At 45.4% G+C, this 25,207-nt stretch overlaps 1 protein-coding gene across 1 annotated transcript in view; it reads left to right on the top strand.

Moving 5' to 3' along the window:
- Positions 1–3,530: 3,530 nt before the first annotated feature.
- CCL28 (C-C motif chemokine ligand 28) overlaps positions 3,531–25,207 on the top strand; it is a 43,131-nt gene continuing 21,454 nt past the window's right edge. Inside the window, exons 1-2 of the mRNA XM_086962938.1 lie at positions 3,531–3,667; positions 9,537–9,663. Of these exons, the coding sequence (XP_086819064.1) occupies positions 3,598–3,667; positions 9,537–9,663 (197 nt within the window). The 5' untranslated portion in view covers positions 3,531–3,597. The remainder of the gene's footprint in view (positions 3,668–9,536; positions 9,664–25,207) is intronic.

Raw genomic sequence — 25,207 nt, 5'->3', positions numbered from 1 at the left:
CCCACTCAAGTGGGCTCTCCCTCAACTTTGGAAAGTCATTTGTGAATGCCGCCAAATCTCCTCTACTCATGGGCACATGATCACACCCTCCGCTAGATACCTCTCTTAATGGGTAGTTCCCTATTCCTAATGTTCCCCCGCCTGGAGGAGGTGTCTCTTCCACATTCCTTTTGGCGCTCTTTTTCTTGGACCATCTTTTTTCCCACTTGTCAAGCCTGTTCCATGCTCGTATCCCTGTGATCAGTTCTCTAATGTGAGTCTTCAATCCAATTACCCTCTTTTCTACCAGGTCTTGGTCAGTGTACTGTAACCTATGAATACCCTGCAACATTTTTGTTTTAGACAGATCCACTTCATATCTGTTAGCCAATTCGGTTAATTTCTCAAGTGTTGACCTTGCTTTGCGAGTTACATCTTTAGCTACGAACAGCAACTCGTCTGGCTCATAGAACTCCACTCTCTCTAAGGGCAAATTTCCGTCAATTATCTCATCCACTTCTGCTTTTAACCGCATCACATCCAGTCTCCTTGCACTTATGGCTGCCTTTAGGGTACCTTGACTAGATGCACCACTCAACTCCCTGCAGTCGCTGTCCTGTTCTCGGCACCTATTCTGTTCAGATGTGCCTCTAAAACTTGTCCTGTTCTCGGCATTCCCATGGTCCCAGTTCTCCCTTGGCCTGTCATCTTGAGCCCCTTCACCTGACTCCCACGTTCTCAGATCTGACCTTAGCTCAACAAAGGACTTTGGTCTCGGTCCCCTCAGATCCATCGGCCCTCTCGACGAATCCGCCGTAGCTGGTATTGGCGTACTGGATTCTACAGGCCTTGGTAACTGACTCAATCCATTCACTATACTGTTCCTGCTAAAGCTAGCACTCCCTTCTGCTCCTGCCTATAATGTATTCCCACTCCTCACCTGATCTGGATTGTACACCAACACTATGGGGCCAATGGTAACCGGTACCGTAAGAGCATCCGGTAACCTCTGAGAACCGGCACTTTCTGCTTTCTGCATTTCCCCTGTCGAGAGTTTCTCCACTACTTTGGTACTAGGTGGAGCTTGTGGTTCCCTAGCTCTCTCCGTTGGGGCTGATTTATCTCTCTCTGACTCCGGGTTGTATGGAGGTGGTCTCTCCGATAACAGCCTTTCTATCAAGCTATCATTAGTATCACTGTCATCTTCCTCTTAATTATTTTTCTGTGCGTTACCTGTCTTGACCAACAGTGGGAACGACTTATCCCCCTCAATCGTCTGTACTCTCCATCTCTTCTCTAATGCATCCCACCTCGCATCTTGGAATGCCCTAACCGACCTTTTCACTCTTTCCTGTCTCCTGTCCCTGCTTCTTTCGTGTGCCGCCCTAATCCACGCATGTAGTGCCTCAAAATGTGTTGGTATAAGCAGAAGTCGCAAAGAAGCCATAATCGATTTCAACTGATATAACACTTCCAATCTAAAAATTTCCATTACGGGAAAAGGTCAATTCTTCATTTCCTTCGGTCATTTCACACCAATTCTCAAGCCAAGGTATGGTATGCAACCCTACATTCGTAGCCATGTAATGAGCTGGTGTTTCTTCGGGCAGAGCTTCTTCTCCCCCCGAGACTCTAATTTATTTTCTCTCCTAAACAAATCTCATAACACTTTAAAACATTTCATAATGAAACCAACGTTTTTCTTTCCGCAGCGCTCTTCTACTTGCTGATGACAATCCACCAATCCCAGAGCGGCTTCACACCAACCGCCCTGACGCAGCGCGGACCTTCTGATGTCACTCGCCTCTGCTAGAAGCAGTTCCCCTCCTTTACAAGTCGTCTCTCATTCACGCACATGTCCCATTCATACACTGAAATAATTGCTTGTACGTCCAAGCAATCACTTCACTGACTGTACGTCCACAGTCTGACTGTATGTCCACAGTCTCATGTAATTGTCTACTTCAACTGGCAACTATCTGTCCACGAAATGACCGGACAATCACCTCAACTGATAGGTTACAAGCACTCAATGTTACAGCAACCCACGACCAGCGTCAGTTACTCACGCACTCACACATTTGTTCTCCCTATCACGGTCCAGCGGGCAATCGATGGTACCCCACGATTCCCTTAACAATGGTCAACAATTACTCTGGGTGTCTGCTACACCCTAACCGCTTAAGCTACTCCTTGAGCCTAAGACTTTCCTGGGCTGCGTGCGCTCACAGTCTGACCTGCTTTCATACAACAGACATTCCAACTCCGCAAGACATCACAAAATAAACACTGCAATCTAACAACACATAACCCTATTCATACTCACTCTCCCACGAACTGCTGCTTTCGCCGGACCGTCACTCTCCGTCTGTTTCCATGAAACGCCATCTTCCGCCGATAATCAACTGGGCAATCATCACCTAAATTCTATGGGCCTTAGGAAACTCTTATCCTAATCTAGATCACTCACTCCAGAGACAACCATCCTCGTTTGCTACCAATTGTTGGGGCCAGCTTCTATCTAGATTTTCCTTACCGATCTTTAGAATCCGTGGTCGACTGGACCGTTGTCGCCTGCTAGGAAGTGTAGAGAGAAGATCGCCAAATCATAACTCAAAACAACTTGGGCATAAAACCAACCAATTTGGAAGAACCACTGACTATGATATAAAGTTTGAAGATTTATTACAAAGCCAAAAATAACTGAACATACAAGCACCTCAGTAAGAGGTTCAAGAAATAAACCAGCGCTAATACAAACATAATCCTCCTGCAAGAGTCTCAGACGACTCAATATAAAAATCAATGTAAGTTCAAGAAGCATCAAGCAAAGCAAACAATAACAGGCCCAGCTTGAAGCCTCGACTGCATTTGCTCAAGAAAAGATAAGGTTAGTCTGTCCCTATACTAACTCTAAGGTGACATCCCTACTTAGCATTCCCTCCCAGACAAGAGAAAAGGTGTCAGCAATGAAGACTTCCTAAGAAGTACACTCACTTTCCATAGGTAAGTAGCCTAAGCTACAGAGCTCGTTCTAAGATACTCCCTTCTACACCCCTCTCCTGTCCTGTCTCCCTCAAGTCTGAACCGAATCTGCTCTCCACCCTCTGTAGCAGCGATGGTTTCTGTCGAGCAGCCATGTCCGCAAGTTTACAGCATTGTTATAAGGAGAAACATCCTTTGACAACAACAACAAAAGCAGTTAAACAGGAACAGAGGAAGCATGTACTTTCTGCTAAAAATAAACCTTTGCCAGCTCTACTTTTCTATATCTAAAGACTTGTCTAATGATGTTGATGTACAGTTTAAAACACTGGTTGAATGTGGGAAATCGGGCGGATTTTGCCCACCTATTGATCTAAAATTAGTCTTTAACATCAGAAAATACTAAACATATATGGAGACAGTTTAAAACGTGTATGCATGTGTGTTTTTAGTGCGGAGTGTTTCGCTTTCTGTCTCAGGTAAGACAGGACCTGATGCTCAGGTTTCAGCTCCTGCGGGGGTGGGGAGAGGGAGCGAAGAGTATTTAATCCTTGGCACCTCTTGTACAATGCACAGGTTCGGAGCTAACGTACAATAGTTGTATCGCAACAACGACAGGCGACCGCCCGCGCGATGGATCCGAAAGCTCTGACAGCCCTGGCCGGACTCGCGCTCGTGTGCTGCTGGTTCCAGCCCTCCGAGGGTGAGTTGCGCGTCAACTCTTGGTGTATTATTTGATACCAGGAAGTTTATTTCCCCCAAATTGAAGCCCCATAACATTCGGCGCACCGAAAAAAGCATAGGGCGCCCGTGTAACCTGTTGTTTTATGATGCCAGCCTACTCGTGTACGTTGCAGCTTGTTTTTAGAAAGAGTTTCTAAAACGACATCACAGCCAGTGTGCAGAAACAACGTAAGCGTGCCAGTTGCAGTTTTGATTGGGCATGCGAGCACACGAGTAAACTCGCCCGTGTGTGCGGCTGCCGCATGGGAAGCACCTTGCTTGCCTACCGCTGCCTGCCTTAGAGCAGCCGCGTGCGAACAGGGCATTTCTGTCAGCGTGAAGTCAAGTGCGTCACTTCTCTCAGTGACTTGGAAAGCCCATACGTCGCATAATCATGCATTCCTCGCTTTTGACCATCTCAGGGCTCTGGTGCTCTTTACTGACCACTCGGACTCCGATTTTGACGTGTGTCATGTTACTAGAACCCTTCGAGGTAAATGTACGAATACAATATATAGAACTATAGATGGGCAATAGTGAGTAATGTGAAGCCATATACTACATGGCTTCGCCTCGCCGTCCCAAATGTAAAAGAAAACCTGCACTTCAAGCCACCCAACCCACCACCCTCTGTGCCATCCAACCACCCTTCCCCAAAGCGGTGCCCTCTGCCCTCAATCGAAGCAGAGCCAGCGCGGCGCCGACAGGCTGCCACAAAGCCCCGTCAGAAGAGTCACGACTTCCTTTATGACGCAGCAACAGTAGGTAATGTTTTGTAACCCACTGGTGCTAAATCAGAGCAGTGAATAGCCAGATTTAGAACATGTTGTTCATGCTAGTGATTCTCAATGAGAGCCAAAGACACCATATAGATTTACAGATGGGTAACAGTAAATAAGGGGATGTTTTTGTCAATGGGTTCTGAGTGACATCGGACAGAAAGAGACCAAAGCTCGAATTGCCTAGGATGTTACACGGAACCTCATACTTCATTTTTTACCCATCTATAAATGTATGTTATATATGGCCCAAATCGTTTTTGCTTTCAACTGCTACGCAGGGGGAGAAGACTAAAGGGAGAGCCATCCTTCACTTTGCCTTTCCTCCCCTTTGCCTGTAAATTAAGCCGACTGCTCTATGCCAAGCTAACAGAGTGGGAGAACAGGTTATTTTAGGGTTCGCCTGCTTTTTACCCTGGCTAGGATTGTGGTTGCTGCTTGCCTAGGGCTCATATCACAGTCCATCTACCACCCAATTTCTAACAGATGTGAAGTATGATGTGACAGAAATCACCTACTCTAAGAGTCCCTACTTTACCAAAGGGGTACTCCATCTCTCATCCCATTGATTGAAGTAGATAGGAGATAGTGAAAAAAACAAAATGAAGAACATTTTCCTGACAACAGTCTTGTGTAATTCCAATTTGGTGTATTATGAAAAAGGAAAACAGCAATTTTGCTTTAAAGTGGACAATTTTCATCAATATGTTTTGTGTACCCAGCCTCAGCCTTGGTCTGTATTTGGAAAACGTTATTCCTAAACTTGAAAACAAGATACAGTAAGAATAATATTTAGACTAAAGAATGGGAAGAGTGTTCAACAGTAAAAAGTAACAGCGGCTACAGTCTGTTTTCTGTGTCCAATGTGACTCATACTGTGAGAGGAATGAATGGAGGATAACAGACTACAGGATAGGGAAAAATACAGAGGTAAGCAGTTTCAAGAGTTATATATACCCTGAAAAAAAAGGTTAGTAACTTTATAGTTAAGTGAATATTTCTCTGATAACATAAACATTCTGAAAAACACTTACATTTGCTTGTTATAGTTAGCAGCGTTAACTACAACTTGTGCCGCTGCCATGCTCTGCTTATGACCTCACATATGACATCACTCATGACATGTTCAAAGACATAATTTATGACATCTCAAATGAGATCACTGATGACATCATCAAATGAGTGTGCTAGTTTGTTTTATAGTTTACTTAGTGGTGGGTAAGTACCGTATTACTTGTCAACCTAATTTTGTACAGCCTGAGTCCTGCTAATGGGCATAAGTGTTTGCAAAACGCACCTGTTTCTAATGCCCCATAGGTGTGTAGAGGTATTAAACATGCTATAAATCTTTGTATTCAAGAGTTATTCTGCGTCTCAGGTGACAGTTGACTTGTGTTCACTATGTTCTACACAAGTTTTTTGGTTCTGCAGAAAAAGTTTCCAGAAGGGCAAGAACTATATGTACTACATACTAAGTATTGTAAGCAGCCTCTAGTTATTGGACAGAATTATCTCAACATGACAATTTCTTCTTAACATAGAAGACTGTGTGCACCAGATACTTACCAGTGTACATGTGCTGTTTCAGAATATGGGCGACCTGTAAACTTTTCACCACAGTAAAGGGTACAGGTAATTGGATGTTTAACATGTTGAGATCTTGGTGATTTTGAGCAAATAGTGTCTTTTTTGACAACTGTTGCATAAAGTGTACTTTTTAATACTCTGATGTGTGTTTCTTATGAACGTTTCACTGTTAGTATACAATGTGGTATAAAGTAAACTCTCCATAGAGTAACCACTATTTACAATACTCAGTTTCCTACTGATATCATATAAAATTTTCAATGTCGGTTCAGTGAGTATCAGGTGTTTGATACAGATAAAAGCTGCCCGTAGTAGGTCCTTTGTTTTGGACCTGACATTCACTATTTGTAGGAACTAGTCTTTCTCTGAACAGTTTTATACAGCCTGAACACTGTACTCAATGAGGGGTTTCTATATATCTGTGGTTTATTGTTATTGTGAACTATGCTAGCTGTAAAGTGTATGGTAAAGGGTCAATGTGAAGGCTGATATTGTTCTGAGCTATTTTGTACTTACTGTCAGGCCTCTAATGCATAGTAATGTATAGACCAATATGCGGGAAAGTGTTTCTTGAATGACATCATCAGTGATGTCATCAGTGATGCCATAAATGACACCATAAGTGATGTCATATTTGAGCTCATAAGCAGTGCATGGCGGGGGCACACTTTATAGTTAGTCATGCTAACAGTAACTGGTGAATTTATGTGTTTTGTTTAGTCCAAAATGTTAATGTTATGACTGATATATTCACCAAACTATAACGTTACTTTAAGCTTTGTTTTTTTTTAGTGAATTTCTAAGGTATAAAAAAAAGCTGATCCTTTTATCGTGCCTAACTATAATGTTACTATAACGTTACTTTAACCTTTGGTAGTGGCGGCCGGTAAGGTACGGGGGTGGCAAGGGGAAGGGATTGTTTGAATAATGAAATCACTTACCTTATCTCGCCGTGTCTCTCCCACACCGAGTGAGTCTCTTCCGGGGACCAGGAAGCACCCAGGCTCCCCACAGCAGTGCAGCGTTGTGATTGCGGCGCTCGGTCAGGGAATTGGTGCCTGGGCATGTTCTCCATGCAGGCTGTAAGGCAGCCTGCATGGAGAACATATGAAATGCGCATGAATGTTTGGCCGGCCCGAGAGGGCCGGTTAAACATTCATGCACACTTTACAGAGTGCACACCACTCCATCTCCCTGACATCAGGGGAGCCAAGCCCCGCCCTGCCCTAGCCTTACCATACGAAAAATAAAATGATAATACATTCAGTTATTATCATTTTATTTTTTCATTTACACTGCTCCGTGAGCAGTGGGGCTACGCTCATCTGTTAAGCACTGACCTTTGTTTTTTTGAGTGAATTTCTAGTTAAAAAAATGTAAAGTAATACTTAATCACCATGCCCTGCAGCCAACACCCACCCTAATACTCCCCTATATAGCAACACCATGCTGTGCACAGCCTTTGGCCATGCGCAATGGGGGGTTGGACATTGAGCCTGGCCCTGGCGACCGCATCCCCCTGGGCATTTTATTTTAAATGAAAGGAAAGGAGATCCCCCTTCGCTGAGCTGGTATTGCCCTGGGGACGCCATCCCCCAGGGCCACACTTTTAAATGAAGGGGAGGGGGTGCTCATAGCCCCCTCCCTGGCCTGATTTTGGCTCTGAGGACCACATTCCTCAGGGCCCAGTATACTTTTTATGGGGGGAGCACCCATCCTCCCCGGGCTGATTTCAGCCCCAAGGACTTCCACCCCATGGCCCAGCCTCATTTTTAGGGGGAGGTGGCACATGTGACCTTCTCCTCAGGCAGATTTTGGTCCCAGGGACTTCATCCCTGGGTGCCAGGTACTTTCTGGAGGGGAGAAGGGGCACAAGACGCCCTTAAACAGGTATTATGGCCCCAGGGACAACCTCCCCCATGTCCCTGCACCATTTTAAAGGGGAAAGGGGCATGTGGCCATCCTCACTGGGCCGATTTTGGCACTAAGGACCATATCCCCTGGGGCATACACTATGTGGGGGAGGGGGGGGGGGGGAAGGGGCCCAGGCCAAATTTAGCCCCAGAGGCCAGGCAGAAATTTAAAGGGGGAGAAGGTTACACAGCCTCCCTACCCAGTCCGATTTCAGACCGGGTACCCCATCTACCGGCTAAACAAAGGGTTGATGCCCTGGTGTGCACCCAGGGGCAACCGCCGCACTGTTGGTGGGGGTCACAGAGAAACCCCAAGGCCTCTGGGGCCCAAACCGGGTCTCTGCATTCAGCAGGAGCTGGCATTGCTCCTGCTCTCAAGGTCAGCTAATAATGCTGCTCTCTGTGAGTGGGAGCAACATTCAAATCTCACGCCCGCTGGGACCAGACTAGATGTTTGCTCCCTCTTGGCAGGAGATTTAAAAATGCTTCCACCAAGCAAGCATGCCCTTGGTTTGGGCTACCCGGTGCCTTTTCAGGTTTGGCAAGGGACAGCTTCATGCACATAAGCAATCATTTAAGGCGTTTTGCTTCTGCAGCACCCACAGAAAAAGCAGAAACAAGGAGAAAGTATTTCTATTCTTTCGCCAATCTAACGCCTGCTTTTCGATGGCGTTAGTTTTTGGTGCTGCCTTCGATTTACAGATCCTTGTAAATTTGAAGCAGCTTCAAAAAGCAATGGTTGTTGCGGTGGAACGCCCACAGCAACACCCATTGTACGCTCCTTTCATGCAGAAAACTGCATGAAAGCGTACCATATTTACAAAGTGGCGTTAGGCCATGCAAAATGGCTTAACGCCAGTTTGTACATATGGTACAGGGCAGTGCGCCACTGGAACGTCTTAAAATGTGACGTCCCATGGTGCAATCCCCTTGTAAATATGCCCCAGAAATTCATATTCAACCCATAGTCAGTGAGTCAGTCAAAGAGGTAAAAATGAATGAGGTTCTATGGCGTTTTCTTCACAACTTTGAAATTAACCAAAAGCACAACAGACACCAGCTTGTACCTCCCCCAGTGAGAAGGTTGGCAGTGCCCACCTCTCTACACTGGTGGTAGTACGCCGTTGACTTTGCCTTGCAGAAAGTTATACAGGAAGTCGCGGCCACTGCATGTAAGAGCGGTGGGGATAGGTGGGGGCTGTGGGGAGAAGACGACAGATGTTGAGGGAAAATTAAATAAAAAAAAACAGAAAACCACTTAACTTGTGTTTGCCGCATCGCCGACTCAGCGATGCGGCGAGCGCAAGGTAAGCGTTTTTCTTTTTTTACTATTTTATTTCCCCTTATTGTCGCATGTCGACTTCACCCCCCTATCCCCTGCCCTCGCCCCGCCCCACTGCTCTTACCTGTAACAGCCACAACTGTGTACAGGTATGTAACAAGGTTCACAGCTCAGAGTTGTGATATTGTGTTATTGTTACACTTTTGTCCTTATTGAGCTGTATTCTATTCTGAGTCATGCAATACAACATGGTGGGCATCTAGATCCATACTTACCTTTTCATTACAGCATTCTCCCCTAATGGCATCAGCTGCTGCACCGAAGTTGGCAATCATGTTTCAAAGAAGGCTTTAGGAAGGGTACTCAGCTGTGAAATTCAGAGAGCCGATGGTGTATGTGACATCGCAGCTATAGTGTAAGTGACTTTAAATTAATTGTATCTGTTAAGGCGTAGGTGCACTGTTAATAGACCATGCGTACATAGAATAGTTACAGATATCAATCTTATGTTATAGATTAGGTGCACTGTTAATGGGCCATGAGTGCATAGAATAGATACAGATATTAATCTTATGTTATGGCGTAGGTGCACTGTTAATTGGCCATGCACGCCAAGAATAGATACAGATATTAATCTTATGTCATGGCGTAGGTGCACTGTTAATAGTCCATGCGTGCATAGAATAGTTACAGATATTAATCTTATACCATGGCGTAGGTGCACTGTTAATAGGCCATGCGTGCATAGAATAGATACAGATATTAATCTTATGTTATGGCGTAGGTGCACTGTTAATTGGCCATGCGTGCCAAGAATAGTTACAGATTTTAATCTTATGTTATAGATTAGGTGCACTGTTAATAGGCCATACACGCATAGACAGTTAAAGATATTAATCTATGTTATAGATTAGGTGCACTGTGAATAGGCCATACATGCATGGAATAGTTACAGATATTAATCTTATGTTATAGATTAGGTGCACTGTTAATCGGCCATGGGTGCATATTATAGTTACTGATATTAAGCTTATGTTATAGATTAGGTGCACTGTGAATAGGCCATACATCCATGGAATACTTACAGATTTTAATCTTATGTTATAGATTAGGTGCACTGTGAATAGGCCATACATGCATGGAATAGTTACAGATATTAATCTTATGTCATGGCGTAGGTGCACTGTTAATAGGCCATGCGTGCATAGAATAGTTACAGATATTAACCTTATGTCATGGCGTAGGTGCACTGTTAATAGGCCATGCATGCATAGAATAGTTACATATATTAATCTTATGTTATAGATTAGGTACACTGTGAATAGGCAATGCATGCATAGAATAGTTACAGATATTAATCTTATGTTATAGATTAGGTGCACTGTGAATAGGCCATACATGCATGGAATAGTTAAAATATTAATCTTATGTCATGGTGTAGGTGCACTGTTAATAGGCCATGCGTGCATAGAATAGTTACAGATATTAATCTTATGTTATAGATTAGGTACACTGTGAATAGGCAATGCATGCATAGAATAGTTACAGATATTAATCTTATGTTATAGATTAGGTGCACTGTTAATAGGCCATGCCTGCATAGAATAGTTACAGATATTAATCTTATGTTATAGATTAGGGGAACTGTTAATAGGCCATGCATGCATAGAATAATTACAGATATTAATCTTATGTTATAGATTAGGGGAACTGTTAATAGGCCACGCGTGCATAGAATAGCTACAGATTTTAATTTTATGTTATAGATTAGGTACACTGTGAATAGGCAATGCATGCATAGAATAGTTACAGATATTAATCTTATGTTATAGATTAGGTGCACTGTTAATAGGCCATGCCTGCATAGAATAGTTACAGATATTAATCTTATGTTATAGATTAGGGGAACTGTTAATAGGCCATGCATGCATAGAATAATTACAGATATTAATCTTATGTTGTAGATTAGGGGAACTGTTAATAGGCCACGCGTGCATAGAATAGCTACAGATTTTAATCTTATGTTATAGATTAGGTACACTGTGAATAGGCAATGCATGCATAGAATAATTACAGATATTAATCTTATGTTATAGATTAGGTGCACTGTGAATAGGCCATAAATGCATGGAATAGTTACAGATATTAATCTTATGTCATGGCGTAGGTGCACTGTTAATAGGCCATGTGTGCACAGAATAGTTACAGATATTAATCTTATGTTATAGATTAGGCGCACTGTGAATAGGCCATGCATGCATAGAATAGTTACAGATATTAATCTTATGTTATAAATTAGGTGCACTGTGAATAGGCCATACATGCATGGAATAGTTACAGATATTAATCTTATGTCATGCCGTAGGTGCACTGTTAATAGGCCATGCGTGCATAGAATAGTTACTGATATTAATCTTATGTTATAGCTTAGATGCACTGTGAATAGACCATACATGCATAAAATAGTTACATATATTAATCGTATTTTATAGATTAGGTACACTGTGAATAGCCATCCATGCATAGAATTGTTACATGTACAAAGGCTTCATAACATTTCATGGTATCAGTGCTTCACCACATAAATACAGCAACATCTGAGGGCGTAACCAGCCCACCTGTGCTACAACACATCATGATAAAAGGAGTGAAGTCAAAGGCCTTTGACGGATTGCTGTTGGGTTGAGAAAAGTCAGGGAGGTAGTGTAATGTTACAATGAATTAATGGTTTTGCAGCCGAGATCAGTAGATAACAAGGAAATGCAATTTAAATCTCTTATCTTTTCATCCTTCTGAGATGTTTTAAAATGTAAGTGATGCTTGTTCTGAGATGCTTTAAAAAGTAGGCAATACTTTACAAAAGTCCATTTACTACTGAAAACGTTATTTTCTATGATAAATAAAAGTGCATTTTTTATATGCTGAAATTCCCGAATTAAAGAAGTGCATGTGACAAATGCACTCCATGTATTCAAACTGTTCGACACTGCAAATTTGGTGCTGGGGGACGTCAGGGCGCCTGATAGGTGCAGATCTCAGCCTATGCCTTGTTCAGCGAGGGATGTGAAAAAATTGTATTCTAGTTCTATTTTTAGTGTTTGTTAAAGATAATGATAAAGATCACTGACCCAGTCCTGAGGCGGAAGCCGGGAGCTGGAGGTACTGTAATCAAACATTGGCAAAATCGAAATTTTAAAACTTTGTGTGGTGTCACTCTTTACTTGCACTGTAAACTGCTTTTAAAATACTGCCAACGACTTCTTGTAGCACACAGCGGTGCATACGCTGTTGTGCTTTCCTCAATTACAAAGCGGCCGCCATTAGAGCAGGCGCGCTCGCCGGACACGCCCACTAGAGGCCACGCCCCTTTGACTACTTAAACGCTGATCTTCAGCGCAACGACCGATCACTGACCCAGTCCTGAGGCGGAAGCCGGGAGCTGGAGGTACTGTAATCAAACATTGACAAAATCGAAATTTTAAAACTTTGTGTGGTGTCACTCATTACTTGCACTGTAAACTGCTTTTAAAATACTGCCAACGACTTCTTGTAGCACACAGCGGTGCATACGCTGTTGTGCTTTCCTCAATTACAAAGCGGCCGCCATTAGAGCAGGCGCGCTCGCCAGACACGCCCACTAGAGGCCACGCCCCTTTGACTACTTAAACGCTGATCTTCAGCGCAACGACCGATCACTGACCCAGTCCTGAGGCGGAAGCCGGGAGCTGGAGGTACTGCGAGGGTGAGATTGTAGATCTCTATCTTATCACTTTAGATCTAAACCCCGTTCTGGTCAATCGAACCTTTATTGCCTGTCTTTGAGGAAAGAAAGTGCATCCAACACCAGGTTAACTTTGCTATTGATGGACTCAACTCAGAAAAACCACAAACTACTTCTAGCTTTTAAAGGTTTATTATAAGGTTAAGGTTAACTGCAAGTACAGGCATCTCAGAATGAGATTCAAAAGATATACGGGCACCACTACATACATGTGCTCCCGAAAAGCTCTTAAGCGAGCAAAGAATACAACAAGTACAAGTTCTAAGATTAAAAGGGCTGCAAGCATAGACACGTTTTGTGATCTCTCCGTCATTTGCAGCAGGGATAAAAGGTTCAGGTTAGGCTGTCCCTACCCTGCTCTGGATGGTATCCCTACTTAACAGAATCCCAACCTACCAAAAGGTGTCAGCGGTGAATGACTACCTGGGGAGATCACCCACACTTAGTATCTAGATGAAAACCTATGATCGCCAGTCATGACCCCTCTCTGCCTACCCATCCGCTCTCTAAAGGGTCCTCAGGCATCTGCTCTAACTCCACCCAGGGGAGCTGACCCTAATACAAAACGCAACATCATTTGAGACGCCCCTTGTGAGACGCCCTTCACGTGGTGTCTCTCCTGGCTTTTTCCATGATGTTTCTTCTTTTGGGCCTCGTGCGTTAGCGTTGACCTTGCTTCTCAGACTCTTCTCCGGCCCGCCGATACCCCCTAAAACATTCCTGAACCCTCCTCCGTGTCTGCATCGCTCTTATGGACAAAACTCTATTCATCCAATTATTAATTGGATCCCCCTCACGATTGCAGACAGACATCCGTGGCTGAATCTTCATTCTCATAGACTTCTAACAGAAGCTTGCAACATTTTCCCCTGACACAGTTCGGCCTGTACCAGTACGTGCAAATCAAAAATCCTTTCATCATTTCAGGCCTACAACCCTTTCGCAAGTTAACTAGAATAACATGTTAGCTTTTTCTCTTGGCATAATAAAACACATCTATGGAATATAAATCTAATGAATAAACATGTCAGTGTAACATTAGTGCAATCCATGTATATGAAAAGCAATCCTCGTTTCTGAACCCTTCTGGCCTAGCCATAAGGGCCATTCTCTTCCATGCCTTGCAGCATGATTTCTCTTATTAGCAGCTACATAACATGGATCCTGATTAAACACTTCTAATAAGAGTATATGTTTTCACACATGTAGCATTAGTTCCACTTCTATATGAAATCTCTAAGTTAACTACACATTTCAAGGTACATATGAATATATTTTCAGCACTCATAGCATTTCTCTTTATGAATTGTGCTTACTACTAGCGATTATAGTGCACTCATACATTTTGTTCAGTTTGCGCTCTCTCAGTTCCCCCCTTTGATGACCTCAAGGGGTCATCACCAAAAGTCAAACTGAACTAATGGCTAATGCCCCTCGTTTCTGCGTTTCCAGAGCCCCCAGCCTCCGGTACTGATTATCTTGCATTGCAGCCAATCTCTGTAACTGCTCTTTTCTGGATCTTTCCAGTCTATTTGATCTATACCATTGGTATGACCTCACCAGTCCCCACAACAGGATAACACAGATCACTATTATGATGATAGGTTTCAGCACATACCACACAAAGCTCTTCCCTAGGTTGGCGAACCAACCTCCAACTTCGCCCATTCCATGACCCACCTTTTCCCAAACATTTACTTTGGTTAGGTCTTCGATCTCCTTATGAATATTAGTTATATTCATAATGACCTTCTCAAGAGGTTTTGAATTGTCTGGAATGTAAGTGCAACATTCCTGGACCTTCAAAGCCTTACAGACTCCTCCCTCTTTTGCTAGCAGGACGTCTAATGCAAGACGGTTTTGAAGCACCATGGCCCTTATCGATTGCATCTCTCCTTCCACCAGCATTAAGGATCTAGCAGTGCTGGCAGACAACCTGTCTACGACTGTTGCCAGTCGCCTAATTTTGACATCATTGAGGGTCAGTCCTAAAATAGGAAATGCAGCTCCAAATATATCTCCAACTAATTCTGCATCTCCCACATCTCTTCTCCCTCTCTTCGAGGCCTTGCCCTCAATGATCTCTAAGTCTTGAGCATGGTATATTTTGGGAAAGACAATTGCCAAGTAACATGATCCATACCAGTTATCAGGTAGTCTCACGTAGGCATTTCTTCCACATACAAAATACACATTTGGAATGACTTGCATTCCTTTCAAGAAATCCTTTGTATAATATTCTAGATTAAAAGCATGTTCACAACTGACTTCTCCTACGAATACATTTTCGTAATATGTTTTGGCTCTGTGAAGACATAACTTCCCTCTCTGGGTCTTATCCAAAGCTATTGGACCACTACTACCCTTTCTCTTGTGTGCCTTCTCTTCCTCTGTCCAATCTGTTTTCCATTGTCCTGATTTCTTCAAAATCTTTTGCCTTCTATATCGATCGTCCACCTGCCCTATAAACTTCTTTTCGACTTCTGACACCTTGCATGTCAGGTTATTTCTGCGGGCATGTGAAGTATCTAAAGTAATCCAAGGAATGAAAAACTTGGCCAATCTGTCTTCACTCTTCCAGTAGTCCCACTTATTCATCTGCTTATAATTAGGGACTTCTGGTAACACTGAATCGTAATTGGAGAAATAGTATTCCAAACTATCTCTCCCATAAAATATGCTAAGCAATAAGCTACATGTAATGCCATATGTCAACGGGAGGTGATGATATCTAATGCCTTCATCTACAGACGCCGGTAATTGCATGCAGACATAACAGTCCTTCACCTCCATGGCATCCACGTATTCATACAAAAGTTTGGCATAAGCATTTGACCTATAGTCACCTTGGGACTCATCCATGTGTAACCTGCGGGCTTCTGCTGCTAATAACGCTTTCTCCTGTATGTTTTCCCCCTTCTTACCAGCAACAGTGGGTTTTGGTGTCACCACAGACTTCTCGTCTGTTGCCCTTGCCTCACTCTCATGTCCCTTAACATATGATACAGTAACTACTAAAGCTATTAAGATTATCACTCCTACTATTAGTGTGCCTATTATACATTTAGCTCTACGGGTTGGACTACCGGCCTCCATTTCTTCAGACAGTATGATTCTTTCTCTCTTATTTCAACCCAAAAGTTCTTTTCTTCTTTATTCCTTTACAGTCTCTCTTAATCAGCCAGTCTTTAGAATCACACAAGTGGAAGCTGGCAGTCTCTTTTCCCAAAAGTCTTTTTGAAGCTTTAACACAGACAACCCTAGCCCTTCTCCGTCAACTAATAGGAAAGTCCCTAAGATTCTCTGCTTCCTAGGCGCTAGGTAATCTCCTTTTTCTTGCTTATTTACAAAAGTCTTTAAGCATCCACAATAAGTTTCGAGCCTGCGGCTTGAATAGCATAGTTCAATATTTCCAGGCGAAGAGTGTGCTCTTCATGGCTTGTTATCTTGGTTCCAAAGTCAGGGAATTGCAATTCGGTGAAAAACATGTGCTTTAACTTGCTCAGGCGGGGAGGGCTGGGGAGTGTGAAAGTTAGTGACCCTTCTGCTTCGACTCCGGGTACTAACAGCTGTACTTCCACTGTGATGATGGGCTCAGAGCTGGACACCACCACCGCTCGTATCCTCCCTGTCTCCCGCTCCAAAGACATTTGTCGCCAGATATGTCCACTCAGGGGTGGCGTATCTTCTGCGGGGCACACGTACTCTTCTTGACCTTCGTAGATCTGGTGCTTCAGCGCCCTGCGCACCTTCCTCCGGGTCTGAGTCCTCTGATATGGGAGCAAGGGTTCTCTCTGGAGTTGACCTCAGGCTAGAACTCCTTCTTTGTGGCCAACTAGCTTCTCCACGTACCCTTCTGCTCCTTCTCCTTCTGGTCTGCTCACGCTCTCTTTCAGACTGGTCGGTGTCTGATTCGTACTCCCAGCTACTTCCTCCTTCAGTAGCGTCGTCTGTTTCGCTGTTGTACTGACCGTCCTCAGCTTGGTCAGACTCGTTCCCTGCTTCTTCTTGCACCTCTACAGCTTGGCTAGCCCCCTCTATGTCTTCTCGGTCCACAGCTGGACTTCCATCCGAGAGAGGAGCTGTTTCTTCCAGAGGTGCTGGAACCCTCCGCGTATGAGACGCGTGGATCCAATTGGGCAGGCCTCCCACCTTCACTGCGGTGTTCGTGATCAGGATGATCTGATAGGGTCCACGCCACCGAACATCCAGGCAGTTTCTCCTCACGTGTTTCTTCACCAGCACCCAGTCTCCAGGGTACAGGTCATGGCACAGGTCCTGGCACGATGGAACCTCGGCAGCCTGCACCTGAAGGGACACAGAATGAATGGCGTCAGACAGCCCCTTGCAATAGTCCAGGATCATATCATCTGTGATGTTTAACAGTGCAGCAGTTGGTACTGATGGCAATCTCATTGCCCTCCCCATTAACACTTCGTGCGGTGACAGTCCCTTTCTTCTGTCTGGGGTACTACGGATACTCATAAGGACCAATGGCAGAGCATCAGGCCAACTCAGGGACGTTGATGAACACATTTTGGCAATCCGATTCTTGATGGTGCTATTTATCTGCTCCACTATTCCTGAAGCTTCTGGTCTGTAACTACAATGCAATTTCTGGTCTATGTTCAGAGCCGCACAAATCACCTTCACAAGTTCGCTATTGAAATGAGTTCCCCTATCTGACTCCAAAGAGGCCGGTACCCCAAACCGTGGTATGAGCTCCCTAAGCAATAACTTGGCTACTGTGAGGGTGTCACACCTGCGTGTAGGGTATGCCTCGACCCATCTGGAAAATACGCAAACAACCACCAGGACATAACGAAGGCGGTTGCACCTTGGCATTTCAATAAAATCTATCTGCATCCTATTGAAAGGACCTCCAGACCTCCCTATGTGACTCAATGTAACTGGTGTTCTTTTTCCTACATTCAACTGCTGACAGGTCACACAACGCTGGCACACGGCTTCTGCTGCTACTCTGAACTTAGGATTGTACCAGGTTTGTCTGAATACTCTCAACATAGCATCTCTCCCTAAATGTACTGGACCATGTATCTGCCTGGCCATTGGGCTCACCATCTCATTAGGCAATACTGCTCTTCCATCTGCTGAAACCCAGAAATGGGCTTCGCCTATTACACATCCTGCTGTCCTCCAGGTTTGTTTTTCAAAATCGGGTGCATTTTCCTGCATGCATTTCAATTCATCCCAAGTGTCTACAGTTTCCAATATCATAGCCAATTCAGTTCTTACATTTATTCCGCCCACTTCCACCTCCGTGAAAGAGTACCCTTGTTCGGCACAGTACCTCGCAACTTCGTCGGCATATCTATTGCCTTGTGACACGAAGTCCATATTTCTAGTATGGGCGGTACATTTTACAACTGCAATACCTGCTGGACATTGCAAAGCTTCTAACAGTAGACGCACAAACTCTCCATTGCGAATGGGAGAGCCTGAAGAAGTCATGTACCCTCTTTGAGACCACAATTGCCCGTAATCATGAACTACCCCGAAACCATATTGGCTGTCGGTGTATATGGTGACTCGAATTTGGTTGCTTGCCAGACAGGCACGCGTCAAGGCAATAATCTCAGCTACCTGAGCGGAGTGTACTCCTTCCAGGCATCCGGCTTCCTCAACTCCAGTAATTGTACAAACAGCATAAGCTGCTCTCAACTGCCCAACTTCGTCTCTTACACATGAGCCATCGACAAAGAAGATTTCATCGGGGTCAGTCAGTGGCTCATCTACGATGTCGGGTCTCGGTTTGGTGCATAGTTCAGTCACATCAAGGCAATCATGGTCCGTACATACATCTTCATCTATATCACCTGCAAGTGGCATCAATGTGGCAGGGTTCAAAACAGAGCATCTCTTAAGAGTCACGTTCTCTGCAGCAAGAATGACTTGCTCATAGCGCGTGAGCCTGCTATTGGTCAGATGCTGTGTTTTGGTCCTGGTTATCAACAGTTCAACAGAATGCGGCACATACACCTCTAACGGGTGTCCCATGACAATGTTCTCAGAACGCTCAATACTGACACCTGTTGCAGCAACGGATTTGAGACATCCGGGCAACGCTGCGGCTACTGGGTCTAATGTAGCCGAAAAGTAGGCAACTGGTCTACGGGCATTCCCATGAATTTGGACCAAGACAGACAAAGCACAACCCTCTCTTTCACAGCAATAGAGCAAGAATATTTTATCGTAATCAGGCATTCCCAGAGCAGGAGCACGACACAGGTCCTCTCTCAGCTGCAGGAACGCCATCAAACAGTCCTTGTCCCATGGTACCGGATCACTCACCTCTTGTGCGTCAGTTTTTGCAAGGGTTTCGCTTTCAGTGAAAAGTTCGCTATCCACTGTCGGCAATACCCCACCATCCCTAGGAACATCCTGACCTCTCTCTGGGTTTTGGGCGCATTCATCTTCATGATCGCCTCTATCCTGTCTGGGGACACCTTCCGTTTCCCCTTCTCTATTCTGTGCCGCAAGTACTGCACCTCTGTCAGGCAGTACTGCAATTTTCCCGGGGACACCTTGTGCCCATTTGCAGCTAAGTGGTTTAGCAAAGCAATGGAGTCCTCTCTGCAAGCCTCTTCCGTTTCTGACGCCACAAGCAGGTCGTCTATGTACTGGACCAGAACTGACTTCTGGGGCAGCACTAGACTTTCAAGATTTTTCTTCAACAGCTGGTTAAAGATCGATGGGCTTTTCGTATACCCCTGAGGAATACGACACCATGTTAGGACGCGACCTTCCAGCTTAAATGCGAAAAGAAAATGGCTCTCCTCGTCCAGAGGGATCGAAAAGAAGGCCTGGCAAAGATCTATCACAGTGAACCATTCGGCTTGGAACGGTATCTGAAACAATATCACTGATGGATTGGGTACCACTGGACAACATGAGACAACTATGTTATTAATCTTTCGAAGGTCCTGCACTATCCTGAATTTCCCGTTGGGTTTCTGCAAACCCATGATCGGGGAGTTACACGGACTACCCACGATCTCTTTCAGTATTCCCTGCTTAATCATGGACTCGATCACAGGTTTTATACCTGCAATCGTTTCTGGAGTCAATTTATACTGGGGGGTCCTTGGAAACTCAGCGTGTGGTTTCACTATTATCTTCACTGGGTCTACTCCTTTGACTAGCCCAATCTCTTCCCCAGTGAAATCCCATACTTCTGGTGCCACGGTCTCCCTTAGGTCCCAGGGGAGCTCATCCACGGTCAAAGTGGGATACAGCTCCACACATATTCTTGAATTTGCGACTTTGAAGTCTGCATCATCATCATTGGTTAATACCTCCACTCCCTGCGGGGTACAATATATGGTACAATTTAACTTACACAACAGATCTCTTCCCAATAAACATACCGGACTAGAGTCGCAAACTACAAACTGATGCTCATCGCTGTACTTCCCTATTTTCACTTGTACCGGTTCCGTCAATGAGCTCGTTATTCTCCTGTTTGCGACCCCCACCACTTGAATGGTCTCTCCAGACATAGGCAGGCCTGGAACTGCAGCTGATCTGATCGTGGATCTGGTGGCTCCTGTGTCCACTAAGAATGTCGTGGGGCACCCTGCCACTTCTGCCTCAACATAGGGTCCCCTTTGATCCACATCTAAGACTGCCCCAAGGGTACACTCTTCTCTCTCTACCCTCTGTCCGGTTAAGGGGTCAACGTAATAGCACTCCTCTCCTCCAACAAACAGAGGCATCTGTCTATAGGTTTTTCCCGTTGTCGCTATTCTGGGTGGTTGAGGGAACTGAGCTCACGGAGCTGGGGTCCCCCCTTTGACCACCTTTCCTTGGTATTGCGTTACCCCTTTTCCTGGAGTGCTTTGAATCTCTTCCTCCTCTACCTCTTGTTCTCCAATTTCGATGTTGTAGGGACACTCGCGTTTCCAATGCCCCACCTCGTTACACTGATGGCACCGGGTCGTCTTTTTCAATGCCGCAATGTCCACCCTAGGTCTGAAGGTAGAGTTCTCCTCATTGCCCTTGTTCTGACCATACTGCTTCTTACCCCCAGTCCCTGTCCCCTGCTGCTGCTGTTGTTGTCCCCCCTTGCCGGCTGACTGCATCTGAACCACCATCAGTTTTTCCTTTAGTTTTTTTGCCTTTGAGTCTATCTCATCACAACAGTACCTAGAATATCTCAGAATTTCATCCAAAGGTTTATTTTGCCAACAAATCAAGTGTTGCTGAATCATTAAACTAATATCCGGTCTCAAACCCAAAACAAACTTGGACACAAACTGCCCTATGTCTTTCGGGTCCATGACATCCAACCCGCTATATTGTTTGAACGCCTTCAGCAATCTCTCGTAATACTCATGAACCGTCTCCTTGGGTTCCTGCCTAGTTCGATCTATTTTGACCCAATCTATGTCTTGCATGGGCACCTTGTCTTTCAGCCAAGTTATCACTCTCTCATATTTTACCATTACTGTCTCGGACGGCCCATTGGTCCGTGGATCTCTCTCTGGTTCTGCTGTGGGCCACTCGGCACTAAACTTACATGCGGTCCACAGGTCTCCTGGTACCACTATGTCAAACAGTGCATTCAGATCTATCCACAGTACCTTGGAGATTTTCACGAACCTCTCAACCTGCTTATACCACTCGACTGGGTTCTCCCTCAATTTAGGAAAGGAGTTGGTAAAAGCTGCTAAGTCTCCTCTACTCCATGGCACATGCACATAATTCCCATTTGCAACCTCACGCAAAGGGTATGCCTCTACTCTCTGCAACCCTCCCTCCGGGGTCATCCCAAGCATGCTTCTCCTGACGGTCCCTTTCTTGGACCACCTTTCTTCCCATTTACCAAGCGCCCTCCATGTCCTTATTCCCGTGATCAGTTCCCTTATGTGTGTTTTTAATCCTATTGTTCTTCTCTCATCTAGGTCCCGATCGGAATAATGGAGTCTATGGTTACCCTGTAATGCTTTGGTCCTTGACAGGTCTACCATATACTTCCCTGCTAGTTCGACTAATTTCTCATGTGCCGCTCTCGCCTTCCGAGTGATGTCCTTTGCCATGAACAGTATCTCATCCTGTTCATACATCTCCATTCTCTCTAGGGGCAAAGTACCATCTAACATGTCATCCAGATCTGATTTTAAGCTGGCGACATCAAGTCTCTTGGCTTTTATCTCAGCTCGCAATATCTCTTTCTTAAGGGGTTCACTGGTCTCTCTACCATCCCAACTCCGAGTCCTACGCTTGGGCTCAGGGGAGTTAAGGAGTGTCCTCCCTTGTTCCCATCTCTCTAGGTCCCAGGCTCGGCCATCCTGCCTTGGAAGATGGTGAAACACGGGCCTGTTTCCCCCATCCTCATTCCCTCTGCCTTCCCTGCTGTTCTCCCTTCTATCGCTATTTTCCCGTTGCCTAGTGTCACTCAAGATTCGGTAGGTTCCTCCTCGGCTCCCCATCTCCCCAGGACTGCGTTCCTGTCCGTAGTCGCAGGGGTTATGACGAGTCCTCTCGCAACCCTCGTTCTGCCCACTATTGTCAGACTCATAGTGGGTGCACTTAAAACTGTTCCGGTATTCCTGCGTTCTCCTATCTCCTTCGCTGTGAATTGGGCGAGACACCCCCCCACACTCAGGGCTCCTGTTTTCCAGGTCTGGTCTCCCTCCTCTCTTGATAGGGCAAGTGTCTCCTCTACTGTCTTGACCCTTCCCGTCCCACTCCGGACTGCTTTCGTCAGCCCCACAGTGAGTCCGGGTCCTGCTATCCTGGCTTTCCCTTCCAGCTTCCGCTGCTATGGTGCTCTTGTGAGCCTCCACTGCCTCATCCCATTTCCTCATGTACTCACTTAGCTCCTGGAAGGATTTCCGTCCTGATCCCCTCAGATCTCCCGGCCATCTAGGGCCCCCCGGATCCCCTATTGGATCCTCTGCTGTGTGTACTGGGGTGCTCCAATCTCTTGGTCTTGGCAACTGACTTGGGGAATTGATTATGTCGCTCCTCCTTGCCATATCTGCTCTCTCCCTATCCCTCCGTACCCGTTCCTCCCCTTTTGCTCTCTCGGGGTCATAGATCGATACTATAGGACCTATGGTAACAGGTACTTGTAGGGCATCTGGCAGTGCGTAGGAGGTGGCACACTCCGTTTCTGGCACCCTTTGTACCACAAACCTTCCGACTACCTGCTGCACCGGACTAGGTTGGGACAGTTCCTTCTTTGCAGTGGGATCCCAATCTGTAATGGGAAGCGGTCCCTGCTCCCCTAGGCTGGGCCCCCCTTCCCTGCTGGGTTCAACATTTCCTGTCTCATTGTTATACGGGGGTGGCCTATCTGTCAATAACCTATTTATCAGGCTATCTTCTGACTCACTCTCTTCATCCTCCTCGAATGGGTTCTTGTTTCCTGCCACCTCTAATACTGGGTACAGTTTATTTACTTCTAAGTTATTCACTCTCCATCTTTTAGCATCCGCATCCCATTTGGCATCCTGCACTGCTCTTACCGATCGTTTCTCCCTTTCTTGTCGTCTATTCAGGTTCCTCTCGTGCGCTGCCCTAATCCATGCATTGAGAGCTTCAAACTGGGTCGGTCTAGGCATAGGTCTCATTGAGGTCATCTGTGTAGCACCTCTAATCTGAACGTCCTGTACTTTGGGAACGTTAATTCCTCATTTCCTTCTGTAATTTTACTCCACTCTGAGATCCACATTATCGTGTGTAGCCCAACATTCGCTGCCATATAATAAGCCGGTGTACCCTCCGGCGGGGCTTCTTCCCCATCATAGGATCTCCGTCTCTCTCTTTTAAACGCCGCTCTTAACTATTTAAAACACTTCATGATTAAACGTACAATTTCCGACCTCGCTATACTGTTTACTTCCTGATGACAATCCACCAATCCTAGCGCGGCTTTGCTAACTGGCCTATCACAGCGCGGTCTTGCTCTGGCTGGCCAATCCCAGCGCGGCTCTTTCTGACGTCACTCGCCTCCGCTTCGCAGCAGCACCCCTCCTTTCTCAGCTCGTCTCCCGGTCATGCATGCGTCCCATTCATACACCGAAAAATGACTACTTCCGACCAAGCCGTCACTTCTCTTGACTGTACGGCCACAGTCTATCTGTAATTGTCACCACAACTGACGAAACGTCCTCCGTCTCTCTGATAGGTTGCTTACACACAGTAACTTCCGACCAGCGTCCGTTACTCACGCACTCACTCTTACGTTCCCCCTATCACGGTCCTGCGGGCGATCAATGGTACCTCATGACCCCCTTCACTCTGGTTGACAATTACTCTGGATGTCCGATACACCCGAACCACTTAAGCTCTCTTTGAACTTAAGATTTTCACCGGTTTCGCGCGCTCACAACCTGTTCCACAGTCACTCTACAGGCATTCAACTCCGCCAGACATTACAACATAGACACAACATAAAAACACCGCAATCTAACACGCATGACCCTTTATACTCACTCTCGACTGATACTGCTGCTTTTCTGTCTCACGTCATCCGGACCTTCTTCGGCGGGCGGTTCTTCCGATCACCAATCTCTAGGGGCCTTGGGGTAATCTAACCTGGCCTAGATCACCTTCCTCAAGAAGGCAACCACCCTCTATAGCTACCAACTGCGAGGGTGAGATTGTAGATCTCTATCTTATCACTTTAGATCTAAACCCCGTTCTGGTCAATCGAACCTTTATTGCCTGTCTTTGAGGAAAGAAAGTGCATCCAACACCAGGTTAACTTTGCTATTGATGGACTCAACTCAGAAAAACCACAAACTACTTCTAGCTTTTAAAGGTTTATTATAAGGTTAAGGTTAACTGCAAGTACAGGCATCTCAGAATGAGATTCAAAAGATATACGGGCACCACTACATACATGTGCTCCCGAAAAGCTCTTAAGCGAGCAAAGAATACAACAAGTACAAGTTCTAAGATTAAAAGGGCTGCAAGCATAGACACGTATTGTGATCTCTCCGTCATTTGCAGCAGGGATAAAAGGTTCAGGTTAGGCTGTCCCTACCCTGCTCTGGATGGTATCCCTACTTAACAGAATCCCAACCTACCAAAAGGTGTCAGCGGTGAATGATCCCTGGGGAGATCACCCACACTTAGTATCTAGATGAAAACCTATGATCGCCAGTCATGACCCCTCTCTGCCTACCCATCCGCTCTCTAAAGGGTC

Source organism: Lissotriton vulgaris, chromosome 3_1 (assembly GCF_964263255.1).
Source record: "Lissotriton vulgaris chromosome 3_1, aLisVul1.2, whole genome shotgun sequence".
NCBI classification, from domain to species: domain Eukaryota; kingdom Metazoa; phylum Chordata; class Amphibia; order Caudata; family Salamandridae; genus Lissotriton; species Lissotriton vulgaris.
This window is presented reverse-complemented; position numbering and strand designations above follow the sequence as displayed.